The sequence below is a fragment of the Homalodisca vitripennis genome, chromosome 5, assembly GCF_021130785.1.
Source record: "Homalodisca vitripennis isolate AUS2020 chromosome 5, UT_GWSS_2.1, whole genome shotgun sequence".
In the NCBI taxonomy this organism is placed as follows: Eukaryota; Metazoa; Arthropoda; class Insecta; order Hemiptera; family Cicadellidae; genus Homalodisca; species Homalodisca vitripennis.
In genome coordinates, this window is record NC_060211.1 from 169,864,403 (window position 1) to 169,880,453 (window position 16,051).

Consider the following 16,051-nt stretch of genomic DNA (forward strand, 5'->3'; position numbering starts at 1 on the left):
CTAAAGACAAAAAGAACAGTTTTTATCATTTCTCAGGGAATTATAATTTTAAGTAAGAAATTTGGCAGTATCGTAACCAGGACCAAATACATATGACAGAAGACAAAAACCGTGATTTTTTCGCTAAAGTTAAAGTTTCATTGAGAGACAAGTTTAATAATCTATGGCGAAAATTGCATGTTTTAATTAAATAAAATTATATGTTTCTTAGTAAAATATTTTTAAGATGATTACATTTTTCACAGATAAACACGTCCAATTCCTTCCAGCCATGATTATAAAAATTCCTCATTACATGATTGTAAAAATTATTTATATTCCATAGTTTTTTAGGTCTGATTAAAAGATGACCCTTTTATAATTTACATACGTCGTAATAGAGTAGTCAAAAAATTTCAATTTGTTCTGTTAAAAAAAAAAGAATCTTCAAGTTTTGTAACCATGTTTTCTTAATTTAATCAATTGTTCCAAGAGAACACCGGTTGCACCAACATACCTTAAGGGCAGCGCCGATTAAGAATTATACGATCCCCGTGTCTTATATAACCTGTTGTATTCATTAAGGTTGATAACTTGATTATAACAATCATAACTTAAATCTCACTGTAGATTGCATGAAGTTATTACAAATAAATAATAACCTACCAGTTCGATGTTGTTGGAATTTATTAATTTGGATGGTAATAGTTCCATGTATGTTGTAATAACGATTAAAAATAAATTATACAAAAAAATCAGATAAACATACAAACATTTTTTTTTTTCAATAGTGGTTTTCTTCTTTATTGTAGAAAATAAAACCGATGCGGATTACGTTTATTTTTTTAAACCACTCTTTGTGTTCTAATAAAGAAACTAAGTGTGTATTTTTTGTCATATTTGTGGGAAAAAAGTATTCGACGTGTTCACATTTATTCCACTACAATCCCAGGTCTGAAAATCCGCTAAATATAGGGCAAATTATAGAGGGTAGGGAGATCGATGAAATATCAACCATTCTTTGCATAGCTGCGTGTTTTACCGATATTCAATACGACCCTCACTTCAAACATTGTTTCCACTTTTAGTTACAGTCTACACTGTGTTTGGTGCACAATTTCCATCGTCAATTGTTGGATCTAAAAATGTTAAACAGGGTCTACTTCCCATAGGGAAGTCTATGACATGAAACCCTGTCTAACACACTGGAAACCAACAAAGGCTTGAAAGGACAGAATGGCTATGTACAAGGGTATGTTTCCTTGACATCGGGATGAAAAGGTTGATCCTCCTAGACCACTGGTCATTGGCTGGTATAATCCCAAAGTTCACGGATCCTGCATGTTCTAAGGATAACTATATGAAAACTTTACTAGATCATTCACTATACTGATAAGAACGCCTTCTATTTTAAAACACATCATGAATGTTGCTTACGATTCTTATTTGAACATTTTGTTCTCTAAGTCATTGATAACTAAACACCGTATAGGTAACACAGACAAAATGGGACATACCATTTACAAATAAATACCACTATTGCAGTTCAGGAGCACTTTATATTTGTCAAGATTTCGCAAGGATCTGCTTACAAGAGAATAAATTATCGTATGTCATATGGAGCGAGGTTGAAGTGGGAAAAGGTTTAATATGAATACAAGACGCCGCAATATATGAAGTGCACGTTTGCTTTCCTCCATTTATACTTTTATATCAACTGGAGTTTTATGATAAAACGTTAGCTATCATAATATGTCCAAAATTGGTTATAATGGTATTAACAGAATACATCTATGACATTTTGAAGATCATGGAATTCTATTGATCGATATATATCGTTTCTACTGGTAATTCTAATTAGCTTTTCCTAATAGGTTCGGGAGGAGAAGATGAAAAATATAAATATTTCTTTCATCAAACTTATCTATTATTCAGACAAAATCTTTGTATTTACACTATTGGCATTTTTAATTTATTACATTAAACTAGTTTAAATCGGTTTTCAAATTGTTATTTATCTACCGAAAAATATAAATCGTGACTTTTCGATTATTAATCCATATCCCCCATTCTACGGTGAATGTTATCGATATTCTACCACTATTGTAAAACATATTTATCCTTTCTCTTTAGTTAAGAATAACAATAATTATTTTCATAATCGCAGACGCTTCCTGTCTTGTATACTAAATTACAAAATACGAGTATTATATAACGGTAATAGGATTTCGGACATCTGCCATTGTTATATGTTACAACATTGTTATTGTATAGCACAACGTTTCGTGAGTGTACCTTTACCCTTCCCCTCACGACCATCGCCTTCCTGTCTCATAGTTTCAAATGACAAGCCGCGAGGCCGCAGGAAGTACCGACATTGAATTGTTTTGTTAGTGTCCCACTTTCGTCTGTGCTGGTGTGATGTGTGATTGTGCTTTTGACTTCTAGTGGTCATGACTTGCTACCTGTGCAGGGGCAACTCATGGGTTCATTTGTTCCTGACTTGATTCAAAGCAGTCTGTGAGTATGTTTGATCTCTTTCTTTCTTTTCTTTTTTCTCCCTATCCTTTCTTCTTTAATGGCAGTCCATTGTCAGACGTTTTAATATTATCCTTTAAAACCTTCCATCGTCAATAATAAAACTGTAACAAAGAAGAGTATTATGTATTGAACACCCTGTGAATTAATTACATTATGACATTCCTCCAAAATAGGTAGATTCACGAAAATCTTACTCACCGTTTTGGCAGACTCATAATACAACAATAACATAACAAATAACAGTGACAAAATGTCCGAAATCCTTTTACCCTCTCAAACCTTCCATAGCCAATAACAAACTTTAACAAAGAAGAATATTGTATATTGACCACCATGTGTATTAATTACAATTATAACATATGTCCCAAATAGTCAAACTTGCGAAAATCTTAAACCCAGCGTTTTTGCAGGCTCATAATACAAATAACAAAGTAGCGCTTCTTCATTGTTTACTGTAAAAATATTTTCTTAAGAGAACAAGGAGTAAATTTATTTAGCTTGTGGATGATGGAGGAAAACAATTAAAGGGCTAATTGCTGCGTCAGCTTTCGCGTAGAGTTTCATTAAACTTCCAGAAACTCAGTGTTCAGTTTTGTTACGAGGGACAATTTTAAAGTTCCCTCTTGTTTTTGTTTACTTTCTCGTCGTTCCAAGCTCGTGTGCAATAACTCTACAAGAGCACGCTATGTATGTCAAGTATACGGTTTTAATATACTTTGTCACAAATTACTTTGTTACTATTATACTCAATAATTGTATATAGTTTCATTGGCTGAGCGTTAGCAAAGCCTACCACACAAAGATTTCGGTTTAACATAAATATTGTCTGATTATTGCTCTCCACAGTGAGGCAGTAATATTTAAGAATTTTGCCTTGTAATAAGTAATTTGTCGAAGCCATGTGCATCTGTAACTCAGATGTTAGATGTAAATTAGAAGCCACTATACGTACAGCTGCTGGAATGAGTGGAGTAGAAATAGTTGTAAAAAATACAGATGCTGTTATTTTAAAATTTAACATCCTCCTTCTTCTGTTGAAAAACAATATTAAATAATTATCCCTAATTTTGTTTATATGGAAATGAGACCTCCTTTAACTATGTCTACATATTAAATTTTATCAACATCCCTTCCTTCGTATTCAAAAAAATTCTATTTTTGAATATTGAAATCAGCTTTTTGATAATTTCAGGAGGAAAATTATTAAAACTTTGTAATCACTACGCATACATGGTAGAGATTTGAATGATCTCCTTTATATTCAAACATTTTTTTGAAACTGGCTACATATTGTAACTGAAACGTTGCTAAGTGATAAGTATGGTAAGTCAAATATGAAAATAAACCTTGAGCATATTATGTATTTAAATAACAATCCACAATTTTCTTATTTCCAAAACAATTCTGTTAAGAAATAGATGTTACCACTATATTTTGTCCATTTCCCACAAATTAGATTACACAGGTTTACACAGTATGTGTAAAATTGATCAAAATATCTATTTTAATTTAATTTAGTACACAATTAATAATGAATTTACAATCAGAAATACCCCAGCACGTTACATTTTAAGGTTACAGTACCGTTATTGTACTACATTTTAACTTTTTACTGGAATTCAGTTGTCAGTACTGCAAAGGAGTGGGGGAGAGTTGTCTTTGTGTCTGCTGGCTTTCAATAGTGAGGGAGATATAGTGAAGAGATTTTATGTGTACTGTGTTTCTTTCTTTATTATTATTACTACTATTATAAGTTATTTTATATTTAGTTCGCTTGAAAATGTCAACTGTGCATCGCAGATCGTGTAAAAATTCACCGGATATATTTTGTTATATTTGTGGAAGGTATATTATGAAATTTCAAGGAAGACAAATGACAGATGAAGTGAGGAAGGCTTATTTTATGTATTTTAGCTGTAAAATGGGCGATCAAGATAAAAACCGGGCACCTCATATTAGCCGTTATGTGAATCTGATTCAATGAGCAAAAGGAAATAGAAGCCTTTTGCTGTGCCTATGGTTTGGCGTGAGCCTAGTAACCATTCTAATGTTATGTTTGTCTAACAACCACGGGTGCATTTTCTAAGAAGCAAAAAAAAATAAAATAAATTATCCAGATGTTTCATCGGCAATCAAACCTGTTTGTCATGTAGAGGCTTGTCGATTCCTGCCCCACCAGTCAACTAGGAAACCATTGTTATTTCAGATATCAGTGAAGACGAAAGTGTTCAACCTGAATACAAATACGAAACTGTGGTGATCCCACTTTTGTACCTCAAAGCTTAACTTCACCTCATCACACAAAATGAACTGAATAATCTGGTCCGAGACGGGTTTGTCAAAGCAGAAAGCTGAACTTCTGGGCTCACACTACAAGAATGGAATCTTCTAGCGAAAGAGACATCCATTACTGTCTTCATAAAACGAAATGCTTATTTTCAGAATTTTACAAAATAGAACATTCTGTGTGCGTTTGCTTTGATGTTGCCGGATTGATTGCTGAGCTTGGAATCGAATATATAGCAACAGATTGGCATCTATTCATTGATTCCAATAAATATAGCCTGAAGGCTGTATTGCTCTACAACGGTAATAATAAACCTTCTGTATATGTTGCCTATTCAGTTCTCATGAATGAAACCTACGAAAATATAGCTGCTATAATACTAAATGCAATCAAATACGATGAATTTAAGTGGGAAGTGTGTGCAGATCTAAAGATGGCCGCTATTCTAATGGACCTCCAAGGGGGTTTCACGAAATACTGCTGTTTTTTATGTTTGTGGGATAGTAGAGCAACAAATAAACATTATGTGCAGAAGGTCTGGCCAAAAAAGAACAAATTACAATCCAGGTGAAAACAACATTCTAAACACCCTCCCTCATAGATCCTGTGAAAGGATAATTCTACCTCTGTTACACATCAAATTAGGACTTATGAAGAACTTCGTTAAAGCCATGAATAAAGAAGGAGAAGGATTCAAGTATTTGTCAAGTCTTTTCCATGGACTTATAGAAACTAAGATTTTTTTCATTAATATCTTTTGTTTTCCAATATTTGTTTCGTAATTTATTTTTCAATTTGGTCAGCTTTACAATTCCACTGTTTCTCCGAGGTGCTTTTCTTTTTGTCACTCTCTTGCAATCGATTAGAGCATTTTCGTCAAAAACCTTATTTATAACTATGACTAAACATTTCCATTAGATATGTCTATTCCCGTCAATTTCCATAATGCTGATAGAATCCCATGAGCTATGATGCAACTTAATGCTGATTTAATTATTTGTGTAGTATCCGGTTTAAACTTTCAGAATAATTTCTGTAATGACGGAGTCAAAGCACGAATAAGTTAGGCGGCCACAAGTTCCACCATTGTTCAGGCTACAACAATCAGAAGTTAATCGCATTAGTCAATGGCCAGGCTCTAGACTAAACACTGCCCACTTCAATACCAGTTCTGGCACCAGTACTTCCATTATGACCTCTGCACGGATGTTTGATTAATACAAATAGACGATTGGGTTCATTTTTGTAATGCTTACACGGACATACGAGTAGATAGTGAAAACTACTTACAGTAGACAATATATAAAAAAGACACTAAAAATAAATTTACTGCACGAAAAAGAATATATCTAATCTCTAAAAACCTGTCTACGTAAAAGTAGTAAAAGAATTAGCAAAACAACATAATTTTAGGAACAAAAGTTAAACCGTTTTAATGTTTATTTAATTTAAGATTTAGTAGCAGTTGTGAGTGTACGTGCTTAGTCGGGACTGTCTGCAGTGATGACCCAGTGAACATTTATTTCTGACATTAACATGGGAACTGTGCCATTAACACTCTGAGATAAGACAGAGTCCCCACACACTATGTCAACATTAGCTTGTACATGTAAGTATGTATGTGTATTACAATACGTGTCTCAAGGTTTTGTTTATTTTGATCTAGATGATAGTTACGTGTTAGGTTAGATATTCACCTGAGGAAAAGATCAGATTAAAGACTTGTTTGTTTGTACCACTGAACAAATACTTGATGTAAATAAACCAAGACAGTTTGGTTACACAAGTGTTAGTTTGTATAAAAACACTTTTCTTGTTACTTTTTGCATTTAAATATTTAAAAAAATTCCTTGTATTGTATGTGTGTGATACTTACTAGTATTAATTAATATTTAGTTTACATTAGGTAAATTAATTTTTACAATTTTATTAGCTTTAGAAATAATACATTTATATTTGTAAATGGATTTAGTTCTTAATTTGTATTTATAATGTAGGTTCAAGGACGTAGCCACCTAACCACCAAATGTCCAAAATTTTCAATTACCTTTTTAGTTAACGATTATTATTATTATTGAAATAATTCAGTACTACTGACATGTACTGCTGAAAGATCGTTTTCATCAAAGAAACGGGCCAAGAACTTTTTAAGGAACAAAATGGGGCTTTCCTCTCTGTCCACAACGGGAAAATATTAGTTGTCTGGACCCCCAAAATTTTGTTTTGACTATGTTCTTGTTTGGGTTGATTTATTATAATTCATTTCTAAAGTCTTTCAAGTCTTGAAACAAAATCTTTTGCATTTAAAAATCAGTTATTAGTTGGAGGAAGTCGCAATTAATAAACTTGCTATAAAAGGCAAGGAAACGTTGGTGACCTAACTCGCTAAGGAATTTTAGAAATAACAAATAATACGTGTATTGTAATTGTTAAAATAGTTAATTCTAATTGTATAATAGGATTCCACACAACTAGAATTCGAACAATATGAATTGTAAGCAATTAAAACAATGTCTCCGTACAAAGTAACCTCTGTCAGTAAGAAATGGACTATATACGGTTTATATAATAATTAATAAATTTAATCCAAAATAAACTGCCTACAATTTGTAGTTCATATCTAGAAGAAAAGAAAGTCGTTGACTTTGGAATAACTGGGGCTTTGAAGTGCTAGTAATGGTTTAATTATCTATTTATGTATTCAAAAAGTTGTGTGTTTATCAAAAAGTAACCTAGTTTGGTTTACAATGTCACTGTTTCCGTATTTTAATTTTGAATTGAATCCTTCCGTATTCAATAAATAGTATAACTTCAATCTTTAACAATTACATTTGCGCCAAGCTGGTACTTAAGGAACCAGTCAACGTTCAGTTTTATTGCTTCAATTAAATTTCAATCAGGCCTACAATGAGGAGGGGACATTAACCAGTCTTTATGACAGTTGATTGTTTTATTAATTTTGAGTAAAATTTAATTAAGATAAGAAATGTCAGATATTATTTGCCATTTAAGAACACTGTTAGCTGTAAATTTAAATTACTATGTTAAGGGGAACTACGAAGAAAATAGTTTTCTTTTTTTATAAATGGAAACAAATTTTGCAAACTTAACAATATTTTATAAATTCAGATTATAAGATGTATTTATTGAACTTCCATGTCGAGTTTCCTAAAGGGTTGTTAAGAATTACGAAATGATATAAATATACATTGGTTTACACAAATACAGTGAAATTTACAGATTAAACAAACATAAAATACGTAAAGCACTTTTAACATTGTACCGTATAGTTTAGATAGTTTACACAGTTCTTGGTCCTGTCCAACAGTCTCTGGAATCCAAACGACGATTGTACACTGCAGAATATGCGGTTGTCTCTTGTATTAAATCGTCCCTTAGGGTTCAAAGGGTTAAGTGATTTATCCTGAACAACCCTGCTGGGATAAATAGAACTATAATCAATGCTGTTGTTTAGTCCAAAACATGGCTATTTGAAATATAGTGCAATAAACTTTCATGGTTTGATTAATGACAGTTTTATAATCATACATTTAAATTCGGAATTTGGCTAGAGGATCAAAACACCAAACATAAACTCCATTCTTTTGATTAAACTTGTTATTGACGATGTTGCCAACGTTATGTTACAAAAATGTATAATTGCGTTTCAAGGATTGAAATCTACTCTCTTCTTCAAGCATAAACAAGACCTTAAGACCTTAGAGAAAATGTGGGCAATGGACAGCCAATAAAAGTAAAAATAAATAAGTGATATTTGATGAACTGTATAAAGTAACACTTGGAGAAGAGGGTAGATTTCAATCATCGAAACGTAGTGCTAACATTTTATTTAACATATAACGTTGGAAAATGTCCGAAATCCTATAAACTTCATGCTTAAAATTAAAACCAAACAGCGCTTATGTAACAGTTACAGCGAGTTATGTCACATCCTGGGCTGACCTTCGCTGTCTCTTTGGCCCTAGTACTACCCCTAGCGTCTGCCGGACAAGTTCAGAAGATCGAATGGAACGTGGTAAAGTTGGGCGGCAAGGACAGAGCAAACGTCAACGTGCTGGTGGCCCTGGACACTCTGAGGGAAGGCAAGGTCGTGGGCCTGCCCACGGATACAGTGTACGGCTTCGTGGCCGACGCTACCCGCCCTAGGCCCATCCAGAGGCTCTACAACATCTCAGGTCAGCCATCACAAGGTTTGGGGTAGATTTCCTCAGAGCAAATATAATACTACGTTGAGTACAGTTAAAGGCCATGGTCAGAGTTTTTGCTGAAGAACTTATTTATATAACAGAGAAAAAATCAAAGTACATAATTTAATTCATGCTGACGATTATATGATGTAGGATGGCAGTACTTTTATCAGCCAATAACCATCGCCTTGGATGAGATTCAGCAAGTGTCCATCTATGCAGACATCGACCACTTGGACCGCAGCATGCTGAGTCAGCTGCTGCCCGGCAGAGTCACTGTGGTGCTGAGACGGCGGATCGGGGTATTGCCCCATCTCAACCCGTCCACGGATCTTATCCCCATCCGGGTTCCGGGGAAGAAGGAAAAGATCTTCATCAGGAAGCTGACCCACCAGTTGGAGAGGCCCCTGGCTCTCGTGGGGGCCAGGAAGGTGGGCCGTCCTCATAGTATCTGCATAGACGACTTCGAGGACATCAGGCTGAGAGCGTACGTGGTGTACGACGGTGGCAAAATGGAGAGGAAGAAGATGGAGGGGACGACTGTGGTGGATCTGACCACGTCTGGGAGGTACAAAATCCTCTGGCCGGGATGTGTATTTAGTGCCGTTGTCAGCATCATGGAGAGATACGGCCTGGAGGAGTGGACTGACGGGCCCAACATTACAGTGTTCAACCCGACATAGTCCCTCTCAATCATAAGAAAAGAAAGAGAGAAGTTCGTAATCTTACCAAATGATCTGTTTCCTAAAAGACAGAACAGATGACTGAGCGAGTAACGGGCTTTATGATCTGAGCTTACCGAGTTCCTAGGTCTACTTTAAATAATCGTATGGCTCATTGTTCTAGTTCTTTTTTTACATTTATAAATAATTAAAGCCCAAAATATAACTCACTAATATTAATCAAAACACTTCTAGAACTATCTAACGAATTTATAAGACATTTTGTGCGCAGTTTTGTTAATTATGACAAGAAACAGCCTAAAGTTTTGCAATCTAACTATGAAACTCGTTACGAGCGTTTGGAAAAGAGGTTTTTAATGCATTTAATTTTTTATTTAGTGTTTCATAACCAAATACACGTTATTATATGTGGAAGGCTACGCTGACTATATGTCTCTGTATTTTTTTTTAATTTATTACAAATCCACAAAATATTATAAACTTGCCATAAAATTACAATCACTCGTCTGATATATATATATATATATATATATATATATATATATATAGAAGAAATATATATATTTCTTATAATACGCTATTTTCAAGAAGAGTATTTAACCTTTAACTCTTGAAATTGGTACCACTGCAGTTCACGACTTTGTAGCTTCATAACAATAATCTTTGTCCTCCTCTCCGCAGACTAATGGTTATAGTCTCGGCTCTCTAACTGAGAGATCACGGGTTCGAATCCCGGGGAGGTCCAATCAGGCAAAGACATGAATGATAGAGTACTTTGCAAAATACCAGTGTAATAATAAATTAGAGTACCTTGCAAAAATAAATAACAGTTTAATAAATCAGTGTACATCGAAGCCAGCATAGCTTGAAAGCTGAGGCTTAAAAGAGATAACAATAATCTGGTTTGTGATGATATTGTATTATGGCTATTCTCTGTATATTTTTTGTTTGTTGAGGTTACATAACAAACTATCAAAGTAGCATAATACCTTATAATAAACGTTTTTTTTTGTGATTTGTTGTTAACATTTGAGATATTGTATTTTATATAAAATAAAAGTTTATTATAGTACGAAGTAATACCATAAACCTAACTGTTGACGTTACACATATGTTTACAGACATACATACTATACATTTATAGACATATATACAAAATATTCACAAGCGTGGCTAATTTATGTGTATATAACTAGTATTTTCTATAATTTAAAATATTTGCAGCTTCTCATAATACGTAAAAATCTCGTTAATTCATTTTTTCATTTGTTATTGTACAAACCCTTTTATTTTTGTTTACATTTATTTCCTTGCACACAATTAATAATCAATATTATATTTGATAATGAATAGGAAATTACAATGAAAAATTATTAGATTAAACCTATTTATTCAATCTACTAAAAATAATAGTCAACAAAACTAATGATAATTGTTATTGTTAACTGAATGAAATAATATGTTATTTTACTTTAATTTTGATTATAAAAATTACGATTTTTCTTAACTTGTGCTACTTTGTATATTTATAATTATTAAGAAAATAATAGATTTTAAATTTGAACAATACAAACAATTGTATAACTTTTTCATCTATTTCAGAAAGTCCCGTTTTTACAATTGTGTAAGCTTTTACACATATTTGTGTAAATTATGTAATTTTTCTTATTTTATCCAGCAAAGTTAGGACTACGAAAAAAAACAAAAGTACTTGGAAATTTATTGGGATATTGAGTTAATCATTGGGAGTAAACATGATCAGTCCACGTAAATATCATTCAAACATCATTTTAATCCGTTTATGATAATATAAAATTGTAACTTACACAAATTTCTTTTGTCTTGAATGGTTTTTCGATATCTAGTATCATGACGTATATGAGATATTAAATTAGAGATATATATTAATACTTCTGGTGTCTCAAAATCTACCTACTTTTCCGACCTATTTTAGGACAATATTGATTTTATGTTATTATACCTAAAATTACCGTCGCATTACCTTCATCCATTGGTTGACTTATTCTAGTTCCACCTTCTTTTAAAGCACAATTGTATATCCTCACCATGTAGATGGTTGATTGGTCAGAATAATCGATCATAGGAATAATCTAAAAATAATATAGAAATAAAAAGTTTTAAAAATAAATTATAAACATATTTTGGATATTTGTATCGAGTCCACGTGTTATGCTTGAATTTATCAAATCATATTAATATAAATATTATAATAATTCACTCTGTAAATTGAAGATTTCATTGTATAGCAACTACGTAGTTATTTGTTTTATATACAAATTTATAATTTATGATAAACAACAATGGAAGTAGTGAAACGGTTGAGTAAACCTGGAACATGGTAATTGGGGATATAACGGATTTACCGTTTAACAATGTAAATCACGCTCAACCAGACTGCAATTAACATGATTACATTGATTATACAAATTTCTAATAAAATTTTAGTAGTTTTCTTCTTTTATGTTGCCTAAAAATCCCTTTACAACTTTTACAAATGCTTTCCACACTGTTGTTCATTTCTATCAAGTAGTTTTTCGAAATCAGGATCTCAAAATTTATCAATTTTCTATTGTCAGCACCCGTAAGTGTATTTACGTTGTTGTTTAGTTTCAGAAACTTATATATATAAGGCTATTGCCATTTATACAATTTAACGTAAATAAAAGTCGTTTGACAGGTGTTTGGTCTTCCGATCATATGTTAGTTTGCTTATTTAAACGCATATGAGACAGATACGGCCAAATACAAAATAATTGAATCGGAAAAAATAAGCGCTCTGTGGTGTAATGGTAGCACATTCACCCGGCAAGTGAGAGATCCGGGTTCGACTCCCGGCGGAGCAAGTACTTTTTGTGATTTAATGTTTATTGGAAATTAAATAAGGCTATTGCAATGTATACAATTTAACGTAAATAAAAGTCGTTTGACAGGTGTTTGGTCTTCCGATCATATGTTAGTTTGCTTATTTAAACGCATATGTGACAGATACGGCCAAATACAAAATAATTGAATCGGAAAAAATAAGCGCTCTGTGGTGTAATGGTAGCACATTCACCCGGCAAGTGAGAGATCCGGGTTCGACTCCCGGCGGAGCAAGTACTTTTTGTCATTCAATGTTTATTGAAATTAAATAAGGCTATTGCCATTTATACAATTTAACGTATATATATATGTATATATATATATATATATATATATATATATATATATATAATTTCTATCTGCATTGTACTACTTGTAAACTCTGTACAGTTTATATTATAAGATTTAAATGTAAATAGATACATCAATCAATGTGTAGAACTTCATCTGAATGTGCCAAAAGCCGTTTAGTGCCAGGTACATCTGGATTATGAAAAATAAATACTACAATTTTTTCTGAATTCCTTAATATACAAGAAGACTAGTAATCTCCTTCGGATTTCGATAAATATTTTACCAAAATAATTAGCAAAATTGGTCCAACTCAAGAGAAACTGAATGAGAAACTTCTCAAGAAGAACTGATGAGCACTGATGAGTAATCTTGACCTCAACTGTGAGAGTAGAGCTCCTTTGCACGCGGGATTTGGTAAAGGAATGAGCACACCAAGGTTTCAGTTCTCGGTGGAGTGCGAGCGTGTAGTGTCGCCGTATATACACAGGCCGCGGGGACTGCTGGCGGGGAGGACCGATGCTACTAGGTGTCGAAAGGGATTCATTTTTCTACCTAGAGATTCTCCTTTTTATTTTATAAGATATTTACTATAAACATTTTAGTCTATATGTAGTCGTATCTTAATTCTTAATGTACACTGGGAAGTTTGTTTTTATAAAGTGCAATTTCCGATTCTCACCACATTTCTGTTTTACTAAAATCTGAACGTTATCAATTTATTTTATTGAAGTTCTGTTTCATTACCTACATTATAATTACTGTATACAAGTCATAACCTGTTCGAGTTATAACTTTGTTACCATGCTTATCGCTAGAATCCGTTTAGTAGTTCTAAAATTGTTGTAAGCAATTGTTTTAGTGTCACAAACTAACTTTTACACAGATTATTACGTTTATAATACCATTCTAATTGTAAATATAGTCCATTTATTTAAGTTTTTATCTGCGGAAAAATTCCTACTGAGCTGAATTTCGGTATACACCTTCATTATGGCGTTTTAATGAAGATGTGAAAATCAACATTGATATTGTGCCGGCTAAAAAGGTTGTAAGGATCAAAAGGTCACAAAAGTTAGTTTTTTGCGAATATCTCGCAACCTATGGCTAGGAAGTCAATAAACAGGAGCAACAGTTCATCTATGTTTTGGGCGTATATTAGACTGAACCTGCTCGTCACATTATTAGTCTTTACCAGTGGATCTACACAGCTGTTGCTCACAATGCAAAGTTTCAATGATCTTACCAAGAACTTACGTACTGGACGATGTTTTATTGAAAATTTGATGGGCGATCAATCAGCAGTGACACATATTTTGTAAAATGTGCACATTCAATGCACAAGGTGTGTATGAGTCAGATATGTGCAGCTTCTGAAAGTGAGGGAAGACTGGCCTGACGCTCGTCACTAGGATGACTCATCTTCGGCCGCCGCCATCTTTTTGTAGGCACGCGATTTTCTTGGTAGCCTACGGAATTCTAAAAGAACAGAAATGGAAAATCTATACAGACCGTGAATCGAATAAAGAACTAAAGAGATAAGGTTGTCAGCTTGAATGGCGATAACGTTTCACAACCACAACTGGGTTAGTTCTCAATACTAGACAAGTAAACTCCAAAACCTTTGATCAACTTATTGAAGAAGCTTCGCTTACAAATCAGGCAATAACCAGATCACCACCACAGCTTTTATTAGTTCTCGATACTAGACAAGTAAACGCCAAAAACTTTGATCGACTTATTGAAGAAGCTTCGCTTACAAATCATTCAATAGCCAGATCACCACCACAGCTTTTTTAGTTCTCGATACTAGACAAGTAAACGCCAAAAACTTTGATGAACTTAATTGAAGAAGCTTCGCTTACAAATCAGACAATAGCCAAATCTATGACAATATAACTGATTGAAGATTTAATTTAATCTACTTAACTGTCGGTTCTTCTAGAACATCGTAATAAACAGAGTGGTTATAAATTGTGGAAGGTCATTAAATCTGAACTGTCTGAGAAAATTTAAACTTCCAACTTTGTTTACGGTCAATTAATCTTACTTTTATAGTTGTCCAAGACTTGCGCAGCTTTACGGCCCAGAACAAATTAAATCACCAGAGATTAAATTACTAAGACTGAAGGTATATTTTTAGCAATCTCATTAAATATACTGTGAGTAGGTGTGACAGATAATTGTCCGATTTAAAAAGTTAGATTTACATGTAAACCCAGTTCCACATGAATCGAGGCAAAGAGATTTCATTCATCATTCTTAGCTTAAAAGATGCATAAAAATAAAGTTAGAAAGTCTTTTAAAAACTGTGGCCTATGAATGGCTTTTTGTAAATTGGGTATTAGATAGTTTGTATCAGTTTGCGTAGTAAAAAGTAGCTGGTGCTTAAATTCAGTGATGTGGAGTAGCAGATGGAAATACCTCATGAATATCTAATATCTCACCACCCACGTTAATATCCGCGGTAACAGCTCTGGTGCAGTCAACAAGATACCGTGCCTGACTCAGCGATGTGGGAATTTTATGTTTCCCTGTGTATACATAAAGTCGGCAGACTGAGTGGGCAACTCAGCTTTAGTACATTTTCTTCTGTAAACTTGAAACTTTCTCTCTATGGTTACGAATGCTCACAATACAAAACATGTTCATAAATCATCCAATCGTTTTCAAATGTTTTGTTATAAACAACGTTTTGTATCTCAGTCAGTTTTCGTGTTATCGAGTATATATCGAGGGTAAATCCTTTAAGAATAAATTACTACCGTTTCAGTTGTAACAAAATCTAATTGTGTCTTCCGGGTGGGCCGGATGGAGTATTCTACAATGTTGCTTGTTTTATAACTGGAATATAAAATTTTGAAGATTGCTGGCATAACTGAAAAAATACGTGTAAAAGATTGTTTTGAGAAATTAAGGATTTGTGAAAGTAACAGAGATTTTTATGAAGTTAACAAAGTTATGGAAGTGGGCTTATTTTGTGATGTTATAAATTGATCCCAGAATCATGATCTTGATTTCAATCATATATGACAAAATGTTTGTAGGCACTCTTTTTATGACTCATCACACAATTTATAGAAAGCGTAAACCTAATATATTTATCGTTATGAAAAGTAAGAGTTTTTGTTTAATCCACATTTGTATCAATTAAAATATCAGATTCAGCAGATTTCCTA

The 16,051-nt window shown here is 33.2% G+C and overlaps 1 protein-coding gene across 1 annotated transcript; it reads left to right on the plus strand.

The window, feature by feature from the left end:
- The first annotated feature begins 6,345 nt into the window (after positions 1-6,345).
- Positions 6,346-9,698, plus strand: LOC124363708 (yrdC domain-containing protein, mitochondrial-like). The gene is made up of 3 exons (XM_046818970.1): positions 6,346-6,416; positions 8,739-9,003; positions 9,169-9,698. The coding sequence occupies exons 2-3, from the start codon at positions 8,751-8,753 to the stop codon at positions 9,696-9,698; spliced, it is 783 nt and encodes a 260-aa protein (XP_046674926.1). The 5' UTR covers positions 6,346-6,416; positions 8,739-8,750.
- Positions 9,699-16,051: the final 6,353 nt, after the last annotated feature.

What these genes read in the sequence shown, in the direction of transcription:
- LOC124363708 (XM_046818970.1), top strand. Translation starts at nt 8,751, where the DNA reads ATGTCACATCCTGGGCTGACCTTCGCTGTCTCTTTGGCCCTAGTACTA. An exon ending in GAGGCTCTACAACATCTCAG is followed by an intron (nt 9,004 to 9,168) that starts GTCAGCCATCAC and finishes TATATGATGTAG; the next exon opens with GATGGCAGTACTTTTATCAG.